This window comes from Antechinus flavipes, chromosome 5 (assembly GCF_016432865.1).
Source record: "Antechinus flavipes isolate AdamAnt ecotype Samford, QLD, Australia chromosome 5, AdamAnt_v2, whole genome shotgun sequence".
Classification (NCBI taxonomy): Eukaryota; Metazoa; Chordata; class Mammalia; order Dasyuromorphia; family Dasyuridae; genus Antechinus; species Antechinus flavipes.
The window spans coordinates 100552820-100570049 of record NC_067402.1 but is presented as its reverse complement, the minus strand read 5'-3'; the positions used below and the strand labels follow the sequence as shown (position 1 = coordinate 100570049).

General features: G+C 37.9%; 2 gene segments (V, D, J or C); both read left to right on the top strand.

Moving 5' to 3' along the window:
• Positions 1-2534: 2534 nt before the first annotated feature.
• Positions 2535-3333, top strand: LOC127538594 (T cell receptor beta variable 4-3-like). The segment is given in 2 exon segments: positions 2535-2769; positions 2891-3333. Coding segments are annotated over 2 exon segments (678 nt in total).
• An 11838-nt stretch (positions 3334-15171) lies between these two features.
• Positions 15172-16003, top strand: LOC127538883 (T cell receptor beta variable 4-2-like). The segment is given in 2 exon segments: positions 15172-15283; positions 15418-16003. Coding segments are annotated over 2 exon segments (402 nt in total).
• The last annotated feature ends 1227 nt before the right edge of the window (positions 16004-17230 follow it).

Here is a 17230-nt window from a genome sequence, read left to right as displayed (position 1 = left end):
ACCAATTTATTCTGCTAGACCTGAACCCATCATGGTCAACAGACTCTTTTGCTGGGTCTCCATTTTTCTTCATGGATCAGGTGAGTGCTGGAGAGTGAAGGAAACTCCTCCTTTTAAGGATAGGAGATTCACAGTTTTCCCTTTCACTGGAGGATGAAGTAAAAGTCTCCCAGCTTCTGTGTCCCAATTCCCGTCTCTTTTCCCACTCCCATAGCTCCCACTGAAGCAGGAATCACTCAGACACCCAGATACCTGGTCACGAAGATGAAGCAGGAGGTGACACTGAGATGTGAACAAAATCTGGGCCATAATGACATGTATTGGTACCAACAGGAGCCACAGAAAGCACCCAAGATAATGTTTTCTTATAATTATGACGAGATGAATGTAAATGAAACTGTTCCTCCACGATTCAAGCCCACAAAAATCAATAATCACTTGACCTTCAGCATCTACCCTGTGGAAGTAGAAGATTCAGCCATTTACTTCTATAGTAGCATCAGAGACATCTCCCAGCTGTGCAGAAACCTGCTGTCCCCGGCATAGGAAAAAAGAAGGGAGAAAAGTCACCACATCAGAGACTGACTCACGTTAGGGAGCTTCTGGAGGGAGGAGGAGGAACTCTCATAAGCATATCATAAGACAGTTTTGAAAGGACTCTCATTCCTCATATCAGTCTAATGCATAGTTCTCTGTTTAATTAGAAAATGCCGTTCTGCATTGGCAGGAGATCCTCACTAGAAGCCCCCTACTCTGCTGAAATCAGAGAGATAGTTTAAAGCAAAAGCAGATTTCATTCCTCCATATTGCATTAATTGTTGGGCTTCTTTTCTTCTTACATGGTGTTGTAATGAGGAGAAAGGACTCTATTTGGAGATGTTAGGGAGTAGTTTTCTATCTCCTGTCAGGCTGTCACTTTATTATCTGTTAACTGATTAATCCCTTTTGTGATATTGTAGGTGGGACATCAGCTGAATATGAGCGAGACTTCCTAACCATTAATCTTTCCACTGAACCCACTTCACCAGGGTGCCCTCTTTAGTCAGCCTGTTTCTGAAGATTGTCATCACATTTTTGATATTAGGGTTCTTTTTTTTTTTTTTTAAAGGGAAGCTAGTAGGGTTAAGTTCTAAGTATCTGAAGCTGGATTTGAATTCACGTCCTGACTCCATGGCTGGTGCAATACCCACTGCGTCCCCTAGCTGTCCCTGATCATATTATTGTTTTATTATTGCTGTGGACCTCTGCAGCATTAATCATGGATTTCCAGAAGGTAGCGTTGTCCAACACATCAATCACAGAGATATAAATTTTGGAGCACAAAGTTAGGAGGAAGGAAGCAGACACACTTTTTATGAACCATTTCCATGCTATTGACTCTCCCTTATCTTTGTGCTATTTTCTCTTCACCCTTCACCACATAAAGTTAAGACCATTATCTATGTCCCATGTATGAAGTTAGGAGAAATTTTATGACATTCTTGGGGGTAACCCAACTCTGACCTAACCAGCTGTGGGGTCTTACATAAGTCCCTTCACCATTGCACCTCACATTCCTCCTTTGTACAAATGGGAGTTTGAGCTTGATGATTCTGAAGACTCTCCCCACAGTATGACATGTGCTCCCCCATAAAAGATGAAAGAAGGATGAAGTATTTGATCAGCTAAAAGTGCATAATAGAGAGGGTCTTATCTTCTGACAAATGTTCAGTTTTGTTCATTGCTAATTGTGTTACTTCCCATCATTGGGTGAAATGCTCCTTCCCCCTTTAGTTTGGTTTCATTGATTTCCTCTCCGTTCCTGATCCTTCTCTCTGAAATGTGTGGCTGTGGCCCCCTCTCTCTCCTCACAGAACTCTCTCCACGAGAGGGCAGCAGCCAATGTAACTGGTTCCAACCCCCACTGGCACCTTCCCTGATAAGGCTTTAAACTCCATGGGATTGTGTTAAGCAATTTAAGGAGGTGGTTGGGAGGCAAAAAGAGATGAACGACTCCTCCCTCCCCAGGCACAAGGGAAGGGACGACCGGGTTACTCAGCTCAGCAGCCTGGGATGCCAAAAGCAGAGACAATTTGGGAAAGAGCCCTGTCCCCCCCTCACACTTCTCCAGTGTGGATGTGATTGTGCTCAGGCTGGATTAGAAAAGAGAAGCCAGAAGACGCTTGAATGTAGGGAAACCGGACGTCCCTGACCAAAAGCCAGATAGAAGCGGGAAGCTTTACAGTCCTAGACAGGAGAACCATTCAGGAACCGGAAGAGCTGAGATAAAGAAGCCAGTAAAACTTCCCTGAAAGCAAAAAGAAAACCATTCTCTGGGAACGTCAGTCTGCTTTCTCACATGTGGACCCCTTGGGCTAATGTCCTTTTTCTGGGGCAGTTACTATCCCAGGGCAAACCCAGGACTGAGACTGAGCTTCTGCAGTGAAAAATCAGTGTGAAAAGGACTTCACAGCGTTGGGCAGAACCGTGTTTTCCTATAATTAGGTTGGCCCTGGAGGCAGGGAGCCAGCAGCCACCTATGGGCTCTGTCCACTATGTGGCGCCATGTCACCGCCACCCCCCATTCTGTGGGATGCTTTGTGGGATCCAATGAAGACACTGTTTCCATAAATGGAGACGGCCAAACCTTGCTGCCCCAGGGCTTTTATACCTCATCCCTGGGCCAACACCGAGGGACAGAAGGCAGGGACCCAACCTCTTCTGCGGGTCCTGAACCCATCATGGCCAACAGACTCCTTTGCTGGGTCTCCATTTTTCTCCTGGGAGCAGGTGAGTGCTGGATGGAGAAGAATACCCTCAGTCTGGGGAGAGGAGATCCAGAGCTTTTCCTTCCCTGGAGTATGAAGTGAAAGTCCCCCAGCTTCTGTGCCCCAATTTCTGTCTCCCACAGCTCCCACTGAAACAGGAATCACTCAGACACCGAGATACCTGGTCACCGAGGTGAAGCAGGAGGTGACGCTGAGATGTCAGCAAAATTTGGGGCATAATTTCATGTACTGGTACCAACAGGAGCCACAGAAAGGACCCAGGATAATGTTTTATTATAGTCTTAAAGACATGAGTTTAAATGAGACCGTTCCTCCAAGATTCCAACCTGCATCATCAGGGAATGGTCACTTGACCCTCAAAATCCATCCTGTGCAAGCAGAGGACTCAGCCATCTATCTCTGTAGCAGCAGCAGTGACACAGCCTTGCAGAGTCATCTCCCAGCTGTGCAGAAACCTCCTGTCCTTGGCATAGGAAGAAAGGAGGGAGAAAATTCACCACATCAGACTGGCTCACAAAAGGAAGTTCTGGCGGGAGGAGGAGGAACTCTGCTAACCATATCATAAGAGAGTTTTGAAAGGAGCTCTCATTCCTCATATTAGCATAATTCTCTGTTTAATTAGAAAATGCCGGTCTGCACTGATAGGAGATTCTCACTAGAAGCCCCCTACTCTTCTGAGATCAGAGAGATAGTTTAAAGCAAAAGCAAATTTCATTCCTTCATATTACATTACTTGTTGGGCTTATTTTCTTCTTACGTGTGTTGTAATGAGGAGAAAGGACTCTATTTGGAGATGTTAGGGAGTAGTTTTCTTTTATCAAGCTGTCACTTTATTATCTGCTAAATGATTACCATCTTTTGTGATAGTATGGATAGAATATCAGCTAAATATGACTGAGACTTCCTAAGCTCCATGTAAAGAACCTAGTTGACTTTAGTACTTCAGAGTGTAGATATAAACAGTGTCCTGGTGAAGTGATGGGCAAGGTCCAAGGAGTAACTTCTCTCAGGAGCATGATGGGCCTCCCTTTCTTCATGCAATGACCTGGAAACTGTCCAACAAAAAGCTTTGACAGTATCCTTAGGTCCATTCTATTCCTGTCTTTTTCAATTGCCTTTTGGTGACACACGCACTGTCCTTGGGGAACAGATGTTGCCTTAGTGTCCTTTTATTGTACCCATTTTGATCCCAAGTTTGTGTTGCTCCATTTGAGGTACCCAGATGTCCCTTGTGAATTAAGTGGGAAAATATCAGGCATCTTGGTTTGCACCACTTTCCTAATAGATGCTTATGTGAAAACCATTTAAGGCTCAACTAAGAACTGCCTTAGATATGAGGTGTACAAATCTCTGAGGGTGTTTGGGACGTTCAGGGAGGACCAGCATCTCCGAAGAACATCCACACTCTGGCAACACTCTCAGCAAGTGGGCTAAGTCAGGCTGTGTGTTACCAATAATTGTGAAACCCTGTCAGTGAGTTAGGGCGATTTCTACCCCAAATATGTGAGAACTTCTCCAAACAGAATGGTTAAATGAGAATAACTTGTTTAACTACACATGAAGGTGGCTGAAGTAGGCTCTGAGCTCTTAGAGTTTGAGAAGATCCCAAAGATCCTGAGGTCATCCACTGAATCCTGGTTCATTGGTAGTCATCCTGATGACTTTATGCAAATGTGCCAGTCATTCTGACTTCTGTCTTGCTACTGGACCTTGATGACTCTTTGAAGGGATGGTGAGAGTGATGCCTTTGTACAACTCTGTCTCATTTAAATCCTATTCACAAGTAAGTAGGAACATGATACATGATGTCATTGTTCCTCTTCAAAAATGAAGAATGAACAGAAATAATTCTCTATCTACATCATCATTTTTATGTTTCTTGAAGAGTAGTGATATTTTCTTTGTAAAAGACCCAAAATGCAAACTTTAAACCATGACTCTTTAGATGCCAAGAAAATAGCCAGAGAAAATATGATACCAATTACCAAGAATCCCCAAACACTAAAAAAAAAAAAATTTCCTATATGAAATTCATAGTAATTCAAAAGAAGTCAGCTTCTCCATGTCAGGAAAACAAAATTGGTAAAAAAACAAAAATGTGCTTTTTCCATTATGACAGGCAGTTTGATAAATATGTCTCTGAATTAATTAACCAAGTTGTTAAACTAGGTCAGATGTTTCCAAAGTTCAAAGTATGGAGGTTCTAATTAAAATGGGGCAGGAGAGAGATTAATCTGGAAGTGGTAAGGGAAATGGTGCCATGCCTTTAATTATTCCAATTGTCCTTGTCTTCATCCTTAATATTGCTGGTGTATATGGAGAGGGACAAATACACAAGAATAGTTTAAAATGGAGAAGAAAATATGTAGGAATGGATATGCTTTAATCTATTCCTCTTTTTATTGGGAAAACATACTTGAAATAAAAATCCTATAATGATAATGGTATCTCAACTCATTTTTTTAGAACAGGTATTCTGAACTCCAGGTCCCTAAACTTGAAAAAAATATATTTTAAAATCTATTTTATACCTACAAATATATTTTAATGCCTACCTAATAGAAACTGTTTATTTTTGAGGTGCTGGACATATTATTTTATTCACGCATATCTGTTGTGAGAAAGAATGCAGTTAATGTTGAGTCATTTTCAGTTGAGTTCAACTCTTTGTGAGCTCTTTTGGGGATTTTTCTTGGTAAAAATACTAGAGTGGTACACCATTACTTCTCCAGTTCATTATACATATAAGGAAGTCAGGCAAACAGGATTAAGAGGCTTTCCAGAGTCACATGATTAATAAGTGTCTGAGGCCAGTTTTGAAGTTATGAAGATGAATCTTTGTTAAGTTCTTCCCAATTTTAAGCACAGTGCTCTATTCACTGCACCGCTTAGGGGCCACTTTCATTTGTATTAGTTCATTCAATTGAGAGTTTGTGAACCAATTTGATGTTTTCTTAGCAAAGATTTGCCATTTCCTTCTCTAGCTCATTTTACACATGGGGAACCGAGGCAAACAGGATGAAGTTACTTGCCAGTGTCATAGAGCTAATATCTGAGGCTATGATTTAAACTCAGGTCTTCCTGATACATGGCCCAGTATTCCTTCCACTGGATTATCTAGCTCCTATTCCAAAACAGATCAGGAAAGTACTTATTGTGCAAGGCATACAAATTATATCTCGGCTATCAATTTCCTCCACTCAAAAGACTCATTTAAAAAACACATAAACAAAAAGTAAGGCATAAAAAAAAACACAACTCTTCTCTTCAAGGGAATTGATATTAAATATGTGAATAAAAAATGAATATAAACCATCCAGGTCACCTTCCTCTTGATTCTGCATTTTTTGAATAACTCCCTCAAGGTCCATATCTTTTTGACAAACCCAAGCTATGTCTTGAACTCATTCTTCTAGCTGCAGTGATCTTCTCTGAGAATGAAAAATTTAGAGAACTTTCAGAATGGAAAGGAAAGGAAATGGGACACTGCCCAAGTTAATGTTAACCTTTTTGTGTGATCTGTTTAGGTTCAGAGGGCAGAAGCAGTGACCATTTCTGATTGGTACTTTTTGATTCAATGCAAGGATAAGCTTCTGAATGGTTAGAACTATTGCAAAGTGGCATGGGAGACTTTGGATAGTGACTGTTTTTTTTTTTTTTCTCAATAGAGATTTTTTAAAGAGACTGACTCATTCAATCATTTGTCACAAATATTAGAGAGATGATATTTGACCCAATATGAGTTGGACTAGAGAAACTCTGAAGACTCTTCTCTATATGAGATTCTGTTATTCAATTAGTCCTGATATTTTTTTCAGAGAACTTTGTGGCCTTTTCTGGCCTTTCTGTTAAGATGCAAAAAGCCCAGAAAATGTGTACATATTATGCTTCTCTGCACTAGAACAGACAAACTCCCATCACAAACATGGGGTCCAGAGCAGATCATAAAGGGAATCTATCTCAAAGGCTTCTATTATTGTTGTTGTTCAGTCATGTCCAAGCTTTCATGATAAGTCCATGGAGTTTCCTTTTTTTAATTAATATTTTTTAGTTTTAGAAATATTTTATTTTTTAATTACATGTAAAAATAATTTTTAACATTCATTTTTAAAAATTTAGAGTTCTAAATTTTCTCTCTCCTCTCACCTCTCACTGAGAAGGCAATATTATATTAGTTATACATGTGTAGTCCCGCAAAACATTTTGGTCATGTTCCAAAAAAACCCATGAGGAATAAAAATCCCCATGATAAATAAAGTACACACACACACACACACACACACACACACACACACACACACATTCTATTTTGATCTAGATTCAAAGTCTACCAGTCCTTTCTCTCATGATGAATAGCATTTTTCATCATGAATCCTTAAGATTGGCTAAGATGACAGAAAAAGATAATAAGAAATGTTGGAAGGGACATGGGAAAACTGGGACACTGATACATTATTGATGGAACTGTCAATGGATCTAACCATTGTGGCTGAGAACAATTTGGGACTATGCTCTAAAAGTTATCAAACTGTGCATATCCTTTGATCCAGCAGTGTTTCCCTTGGGCTTATATCCCAGAGAGATCTTAAAGGAGGGAAAGGGACCCACATGTGCAAAACTGTTTGTGGCAGCCCTTTTTGTAGTGGCCAGAAACTGGAAACTGAGTGGATGCCCATCAATTGGAGAATGGCTGAATAAATTGTGGTATATTAATGTTATGGAATATTATTGTTCTGTAAGAAATGAGCATCAGGATGATTTCGGAGAGATCTGGAGAGACTTATATGAACTGATGCTGAGTGAAATGAGCAGAAACAAGACAACGTTGTACAGGACAACATCAATATTATACAATGATCAATTCTGATAGATGTGGTTCTCTTCAATAATGAGATGATTCAAACCAATTCCAATTGTTCAGTGATGAAGAGAGCCATCTATACCCAGAGAGAGAACCGTGGAAACTGAATGTGGAACACAACGCATTATCACTCTTTGTGTTGTTGTTTGATTGCTTTTTGTTTTCTTCCTCAGCTTTTTACTTCTTGATCTGATTTTTCTTATGCATCAAGATAACTGTATAAATATTATACATATATTGAATTAAACATATATTTTAACATATTTAACATATATTGGATTACCTGCCATGAAGGGAAGGGTGATGGGGGGGGGGGAAAGGGGATAATTTGGAATAAAAGGCTTCGCAAGTGTCAATGTCAAAAAATCTCCCATGTATATGCTTTGTTAATAAAAATCTTTAATAAAATAAAATAAAAAATCAGCGATAAAAAGAATGTGGAAATAAAGAAAATAGAAGGAGAAAAAAAAGAATTGTGTTAGAATATTGTCATTCATAGTTGATCATCATACAGTATTGCTGTCCCAGTGTATAATGTTCCCTTGGTTCTATTTACTTCCATTATATCAGTTCATGTAAGCCTTTACAGGTTTCCCTTAGACACCCTGCTTGCAATGTCTTATAGCAAAATATTATGCCATTACAATCATAAAAAGCTACTTTTTCATCCATTCCCATAAAAATTTTCTTGGCAAAAAATACAAGAATGGTTTGTCCTTTTCTTTTCCAATGTGTCTCCAATTTATAGATGAAGAACTGATATAAATAAAAGTTAAGCGATTGTCCAGGGTCAATTTGAACTTATATTCACTCTAGTTAATTTAAAAAAGGATAAAATTAAATAAAAATTAAAAATAGAGAAATAAACCATAGAAATTTTTGGCTTTGAGGTTAGTAGCTAAGAGACAAATAGAAACATTTGACCAATGGAACACAAATTCTTAGTGAAAATGTGAGACCACAATTCAGAAGGCACCAAGAGAAAATTACAGTGATGTCATTAGAAGACATCAGTGATGCAGCAACAATGGAGGGATGAATTGGTTCTTTGTAAATCTTTCCTATCTATATGAGATCCTTAAATGCATAACCCTCTCAATGCCCCTTGCTCCCAATATTCCTTTTTTGTTATAAAATGATATTTATTACATTGATAGGTAATTCCATGTTGTTAGCACTACCAGAATGTTTCAAATTTATTACTCCAAGGCAGACTATAAAAATATAGACTTAAATTTGCTGCCACAATTCTCGGATTTTTTTCCTGGAATATCTGAAAATGTTTGTTTGTTAAAAGAAAAATTCAGGTAATTTACAGTCAATGACTTATTCTTCAAACCCAGAGAAAAACAGCTACGATATTCTTAAATTTTCATTTTTCTTATTCTGAACTTAACTAATATCAGATGAATATACAGGGTTGCACATGAAACTATGAATATCTCTTAAGTATCTTTTGTTTTTATGTTTATATTTTCTCCCACATATTCCATGGATATGTGTCTCTTAACATGTGTTTCTTTGCTATGTCCACTCTTCTCAACAATAACATACAAACACATATTTAGAGAAGTGAACACCAGGCAAACCTGAGGGAAAAGATTATTACTACTTTTATAACTGATTTCATTAGATGTCTTTACCCTAAACTAATTCTGTCTTACTGTTTACTAGTAAAAGTACAAAAATAGGGAGGAGCTGATGTTCTATACTTTCTCAATGGGTATCAGTACACAGAGTACTACGAATCTACAGTAAATAGCTGGAAGGACCCACATCAGAGTGGAGAAGGGTAATGCTCTAGGTACTTAATTAGGATAAACATCTGTCCTCTGTTTTTTTTTTTTTTTCTTTTTTGCTGAGGCAATTGAGGTTAAGTGACTTACCCAGGATCACATAGCCAGGAAGTATATTATCTGAAAGCAGAAACTAAGGATAATGAAAACTTGATGAAAAGGCTTTCTTATGACTGTTCTAAGAAAGGGAATTTGAATATATTGTTTCCCCCACAGAGTGCAAATCTTTCTTTCTTTCTTACTAATGGCATCCTTGGGGCTTTTGGGAGTGTTAAGGGACAGACAGATTTTATCCAGCTTAGAAAGCTGCAACTGTGCTCCACCCCCAGATTCTACCTTCTAAGTCTTTAAAAGGGTGAAAAATCATTTGAGAGAAACATCCCATTCTTTTCCCAATTATATCCTGGGCCCCCCTCTTCTCTATTTTTCTCCTGGAAGCAGGTGAGTGCTGGGCAGAGATGGGAAATCCTTTAGCAGGAGGGCCATATTACCTTGTAGCTATAATGTCAACTTCTTATCCAAATTCCACCTCCTCTTTTCTGGCTCTTTACTTTCCAGAATCTGTGCATGCTAAAATCACTCAGATCCCAAGATATCTCATCATAGAGAAGGGATAGGAGGTAAAAATGAGATGTGAGCAAGACACTCAGAACACTCAAATATTTTGGTATCAACAAATCTCAGGGAGTGGAGAGAAAGGTCTTGTGCTTGTTCTTTACTCCCTGGGAAAGGATAATATAGAGGATGGGGATGATCCTCAAAGATTTAAAGCTCAGAGACCAGAAACAAACATTTTTATTCTCAGCAAACCATGTGCAGAACGCAGATACTCTGGAAAGTATTTCTGCAATTCTGACCACAGTAATAAAATGACATCTAATTTCTTGACACAAATCTCTTTCCTTTCACCCTAGCACAGGAAGTAGGAGTTGATGGTGAGGGAAGAAAGCATAGAGAAATGGTATTGAATATAAAAAATAACTCAAAAGAGAAAGCAAAAATGTTTGGTGTAATCCCAAATCAAAAAGGACAAGGAAGAAACTAAATGCCTGAGTTGGTGGTTGAATAAAGCCCACAATCCATGATGGCAGATCACTCTCATCAGGTAGATCCTCACATGTGTTAATTGATCCACTGTACCAAGCTATGTGCAAGCCTACAGGCTTGGGTGGGATTCTCTCTTTTCTTTTCCTCTTCTCTTGGATTTTAGAAATGTCTTGGTAGCCACCAGAGTTAGTTCCTGTGATTGTTCTGAGTCCTTGAGATTTGGAGGTGTTGTTTGTGATGGGGAATTAAGGTTCTTGGAAGTGTTAGAATAGGGACTTTTGGATTTTGATGACCCAGAAACAAAGAGTCAAAGAAGTAGTGGAAATAAGAACAGTAGACTTATGGATACTCTTTTTTTTTTCCTTTTCTTTTTTTTTTAATAGCCTTTTATTTACAAGTTATATGTATGGGTAATTTTACAACATTGACAACTGACAAACCTTTTGTTCCAATTTTTCCCCTCCTTCTCCCCATCCCCTCCCCTAGATGGCAGGATGTTAAATATATTAAACTATAAATTGGATACACAATAAATATACATGATCAAATCATTATTTTGCTGTACAAAAAGAATCGGACTCTGAAATATTGTACAATTAGCCTGTGAAGGAAATCCAAAATGCAGGCAGGCAAAAATATAGGGATTGAGAATTCAATGTAATGGTTTTTAGTCATCTCCCAGAGTTCTTTCGCTGGGTATAGCTGGTTCAGTTCATTACTGCTCCATTGGAACTGATTTGGTTCATCTCATTGCTGAGGATGGCCAGGTCCATCAGAACTGATCATCATATAGTATTGTTGTTGAAGTATATAATGATCTCCTGGTTCTGCTCATTTCACTCAGCATCAATTCGTGTAAGTCTCTCCAGGCCTTTCTGTATTCATCCTGCTGTTCATTTCTTATTGAGCAATAATATTCCATAATATTCATATATCACAATTTATTCAGACATTCTGCAATTTATGGACATCTACTCAGTTATGGATACTCTTTTATATCAGATTTTATAGCTTAAATTTTAATCATTAAAAAACAGCAAACTATTAAAAAGTTTTTATGATGCGGTGTCATGTGACCAAAATAAGAAAATTTTGGTAAGAATTAAATGTGGATTAATTTCTGAGATTAGTTGCAAAAAGCTCCTAAGAAATGTTAACTGAGAACATTATGGAAAGTATCTAGAGCTTAGGATTTTGCCATGGAATAAAGGCCAAAACAGAGCACTACAGTGAAGAACTATTGAGCACCAAGCTATGTCATGAGAACCTGGAACTTCCAAGAAGAGAGTGGGTTGGAAGAAGCAGAATAACAACTGTGAGTTGTCAAGGATTGCAGCCTAGCCCAGCAAATACTGGCTCAATAAATATTTGTTACCTTTAACTTAATTTAAAAAAAGATACCTATCTCATAATTTACTTAGCACTGACCAAATGTTTATAATAGGATTTCAAAAAAACAATTTTTCTGTAGAGAAGTTTGGTGATTAAAGAATTTGAAGTTTTCCTATTTCTAATTAGAAGGAAAAGAGCTTGGAAGATGATGCGATATCTTGACCTTTGAACTTTGCACTGCTATTTTCATATAATTTAATCATTAAATGTTTTTTGTCCCAAGTACAGTCTCTGCCACAATCCTTGTGGATTCTACTTCCTTGGCTAAAAGGGGGTCATGATTGGAAAAGTTTAAGAAGCCATGAACTAGTTTACTCTTTTAGTTAGTTGTCTAACACCTCCCATCTAAGATCTGTTCAAAGATCAGGGATTTAGGTCTGGAAGGTCTCTCAGGAGTCACTTGGACCACCTTTTTTTTTTTTTTTCAGAATAAGAAATTGAGATTGTGAAAGGAAAAATTATTTCTTGAACACCTGTTAGTCAGTAAGTAGAATTGGTAAGATTTGAGTTCAGGGCCTCTGACTCCAGATACATTACTTTTCCACTGTACCAATTTCACAAGTATGTCTGCTTTAGTCCATATAAGGTAACCTGTTTCTAGGGAGTAGCATCATATTTTTGGTTTTTTGGGGGAGAGGTGAGGGTCAAAGTGATAGTAAGTCTCTGAAATCAGAATTGAATTCAGGTCCTCCTGATTCTAGGACTGATGCTCTATGGATTTGATATGGACCGCTAACCATCACAGCGGCATTAAGCACAGATTTTCAGAAGGTAGCCTTGTCCAAATAATAAACCACAGAGATATGGAATTTTGGGACACAAAGTTACGAGGAAGGAAGGAAGTACTCTTCACAAAACCATTTCCATGTTAGTAACTCTCCTTCATCTTTCTGCTGTTATCTCTTAATCCTTCACCAATTAAACTTTATACCTGTATCCATGTACCAATCATATGCAGTTTGCCTAAAAGAAATTTTATGACATTTTTAGGAGTCACTCCAAATCTGACACTAACCAGTTGTGTGATCTTGTACCAGTCCCTTCACCATTGCACCTCAGATTCACCCTTTGTACAAATGAGAGTTTGAACTTAAGGATCTCTAAAGATTCTTCCCAGGGCATGATATGTGTTCTCCCTAGAGGATAAAAGAAGTGAGCATAAATGAATAATAACTATGCTATTATCTTCTGACAAATATTTTTGTTGATTTTGTTGATTCCCAACACTTGCTTAAAATGCTCCTTCACTTTTCAATTTGATTTTCATTGCTTTCATCTTCATTCCCATTCCTGATCCTTTTTTCTGAAATCTGTCATTATTGGCTCCTATAACGCTCATCATAGCCCACTCTCTCCACAAGAGGTGGGTAGCAGTGTAATTGTTTCTCCCCCACTTGGCACTTTCTCTGGTAAAAGTTTAAATTCCATAGAATTATTTTTAAGCAATTGAATTGTTCAAGATGGTTGACAATATGCAAAAATAGGTTAATGACTCCTTCCTCTCAACATGAAGGAGAAGACACAACTATCTTTCTCAACCCACTAATTTGCAATGCCCAAAGTGGAAATCTTTATCAAATGCTTTTTCTGCATCTATTGAGATGATCATATGGTTTTTGTTAGTTTGGTTATTGATATAGTCGATTATGCTAATAGTTTTCCTAATATTGAACCAGCCCTGCATTCCTGGTATAAATCCTACTTGGTCATAGTGTTTTATCTTGGGGATGATTTTCTGTAATCTTTTTGCTAATATTTTATTTAAGATTTTAGCATCAATATTCATTAGGGAGATTGGTCTATAATTTTCTTTCTCTGTTTTCAGCCTACCTGGTTTATGTATCAGTACCATGTCTGTGTCATAAAAAGAGTTTGGTAGGACTCCTTCAATCCCTATTTTTTCAAATAGATTATATAGCACTGGGGCTAATTGTTCTTTAAATGTTCGGTAGAAGTCACATGTAAATCTATCTGGTCCTGGGGATTTTTTCTTAGGGAGTTGATTGATAGTTTGTTCTATTTCTTTTTCTGAGATGGGACTGTTTAGGATATTTATTTCTTCCTCTGTTAGTTTGTGTAAGCTGTATTTTTGAAGGTATTCTTCCATTTCATTTAAGTTGTCGAATTTATTGGCATAAAGTTGGGCAAAGTAACTCCTAATTATTGCTCTAATTTTCTCTTCGTCAGTGGCGAGTTCTCCCTTTTCATTTTTAAGACTAACAATTTGATTTTCCTTTTTCCTTTTTTAAATCAGATTTACTAAGGGTTTGTCTATTTTGTTGGTTTTTTCATAGAACCAACTCTTAGTTTTATTAATTAATTCAATAGTTTTTTTACTTTCAATTTTATTGATCTCTCCTTTATTTTTAGAATTTCAAGTTTAGTGTTTGACTAGGGGTTTTTAATTTGTTCCTTTTCTAGCATTTTTAGTTGCAAGCCCAATTCATTGACCTTCTCTTTCTCTATTTTATGCAAGTAGGCCTCTAGAGATATGAAATTTCCCCTTATTACTGCTTTGGCTGCATCCCATACATTTTGGTATGATGTCTCATTATTATCGTTTTCTTGGGTGAAGTTATTAATTATGTCTATGATTTGCTGTTTCACCCAATCATTCTTTAGTATAAGAGTATTTAGTTTCCAATTATTTTTTGGTCTACTTTCCCCTGGCAAAATGGAAATCTTTTAGAAAAGATTCCTGTCCCAATTTTACACTAAGCTACTATAGATGTGATTGCAGGCAAGATGGATTAGAAAACACAAGCCAGAAAGTGCTTGAACTCATGGAAAACTAATATCCCACACTAAAAGCTGAGGTCCAGATAGAAGGACGGTTTAAAGTCACAGACAAAAAAACAATAGAGACAACATGAAGAGCTAAGATAAAAAACCAGTATAACAGGCCTTGAAAGCAAAAACAAAACAAAACAAAACAATTCTCTTCTCTGTATGTATGTCTGTTGTCTAACATTAAGCAGCATGTCTTTGTGTAGGTCTATTGTCTAATAAGCTTGTATATATGTTCTTTATTTGCTATAGTTATTATCTCATGACAAAAACCAGAGCTGAGAATGTGCTGCTGTTGTGAAAAATCAATGTAAGAAGGACTTCAAAATATTTGATATTATCCTATTTTAATAAAAGTAAAGCTTGCGTCGTCAATATTGAAGCAGGGTTTTAATACAGCCAACTACTTGCTGTTCCACCACCACAAAAAATATTGCCATTTGTGGGAGCCAATGAAGACAAGAGTTCCATAAATGGAGATGGTTTAGCTAAGCAAGGAAGTAGAGTCCTTCCATATCACCTGGCCAAAACACAGAGATAGGAAGGCAGGGACCCAATCCATTCTATTGCTCCTGACCCTATCATGGGCAACAGACTCTTTTGCTGCGTCTCCCTTTTTCTCCTTGGAGCAGGTGAGTGCTGGATAGAGAAGGAAAACCCTCAGTCTGAGGAAAGGAGATTCAGAGATTTCCCTTTTCCAGGAGCATGAATCACATGTCTCCCAACTTCTGTGTCCCAATTCCTGTCTCTTTTCCCCCTCCCACAGCCCCCACTGAAGCAGGAATCACTCAGACCCCCAGATACCTGGTGACAAAGATGAAGCAGGAGGTGACACTGAGATGTGAACAAAATTTGGGCCATGATGCCATGTATTGGTACCAACAGGAACCACAGAAAGGACCCGAGATAATGTTTTCTTATAATTTTGAAGAGATGAATGTAAATGAGACTGTTCCTCCGCGATTCAAGCCCACAAAAGACAATAATCACTTGACCCTGAAGATCCACCCTGTGGAAGCAGAAGACTCAGCCACCTACCTCTGTAGCAGCAGCAGAGACACAGCCTTGCAGAGTCATCTCCCAGCTGTGCAGAAACCTCCTAATCCCCAGCATAGATAGAAAGGAGGGAGAAAAGTCATCACATCAGAGACTGGCTCACATTGGGGAGGTTCTTCAGGGAAGAGGAACTCTCAAACCCCAGGAACATTTGATAGTAGCTCTCATTTTTCATATTGGTCTAATACACAGTTCTCTGTTTAATTAAAAAATGTCAGTCTGTACTGATAGGAGATCCTCACTAGAAGCTTCTTACTCTGCTGAAATCAGACAGATAGTTTAAAACAAAAACAAATTTCATTCATTTATGTTCCATTATTTCTTGGGCTTTTTTCTTAAATGCTGTGGTAATGAGGAGAAAGGACGCTATTTTGAGATGTTAGGGAGTAGTTTTCTATCTCGTGTCAGGCTGTCACTTTATTGTCTGTTAACTGATTACTTCCTTTTTGTGATATTATAGATGGGACATCAGGTAAATATGAATGAGACTTACTAACCTCCATGTAAAATACCTTGTTGACTTAAGTATTTCTGAGCTTCCTTGGTGCCTGTAGAGATAAAGAGTAGCCTTAATCAGACAGGCTAAATCACACTGTGTATTACCAACAGGTGTCAAAGCCATCAGAGAGTTACGGGGATGTCTACCCCAAACATGTGAAAACTTCTCCAGACTGAATGGTCAAATGAGAAAAATTTTTTCTGATACACACGAAGGTGGTTGAAGTGCTTGTTCCTTTTCAAAAATGTAGAATGAAACAACAATATATGTCTAAGTCATCATTCTTGTAAGTTTCTTGAAGAGTAGTGATACTTTCGTTTTTTATATTCTGAATTTAATCAGTATCAGATGAGTATAGATGAAACCAAGAATATCTCCTGCACTTATGTATAAATTTGCTCCCAATAATTCCATGGATATATGTCTCTTAACATGCGTTTATTTGCTTATTTAGGGAAGTGAAAAACCAGGCAAACCTTCGGAAAAGGTTTATTGCCACTTTTATAACTGATTTCATTAGATGACTTTACTCTAAACTAATACTGTGTTATTGTTACCTAGTAAAAGTACAAAGATAAGGAGAGGCTGGTGCTCCATACTTTCTCTGTGTCTATGAGTACATAGAATACCATGAATCTAGAATAAATAGCTGGAGGGACCCACATCAGAGTGGGGAAGGGTGGTGCTCTAAGTACTTATATAAGATAAACATCTGTCTTCTGTTCTTAAAGGCTCATAGAACAAAAGTGTTTGTTAATTTATTATCTGAAAGCAGAAACTAAGGATAATGAAAACTTGATGAAAAGGCTTTCTTATGACTGTTCTTAGAGAAGGGATTTGGCTATGCTGCTTCCCCCACAGAGCGTGCAAACCCTTCTTAAGAAAGCATCCCTGGATCTTGTGGGAGTGTTAAGGGACAGACAAGTTTTACCCAAATTAGAAAGCGATACAACTGAGCTCCACCCCAAGATTCTACCTTCTAAGTTTTTAAGAAGGTGAAAAATCAGTTGAGAGAAACATCCCA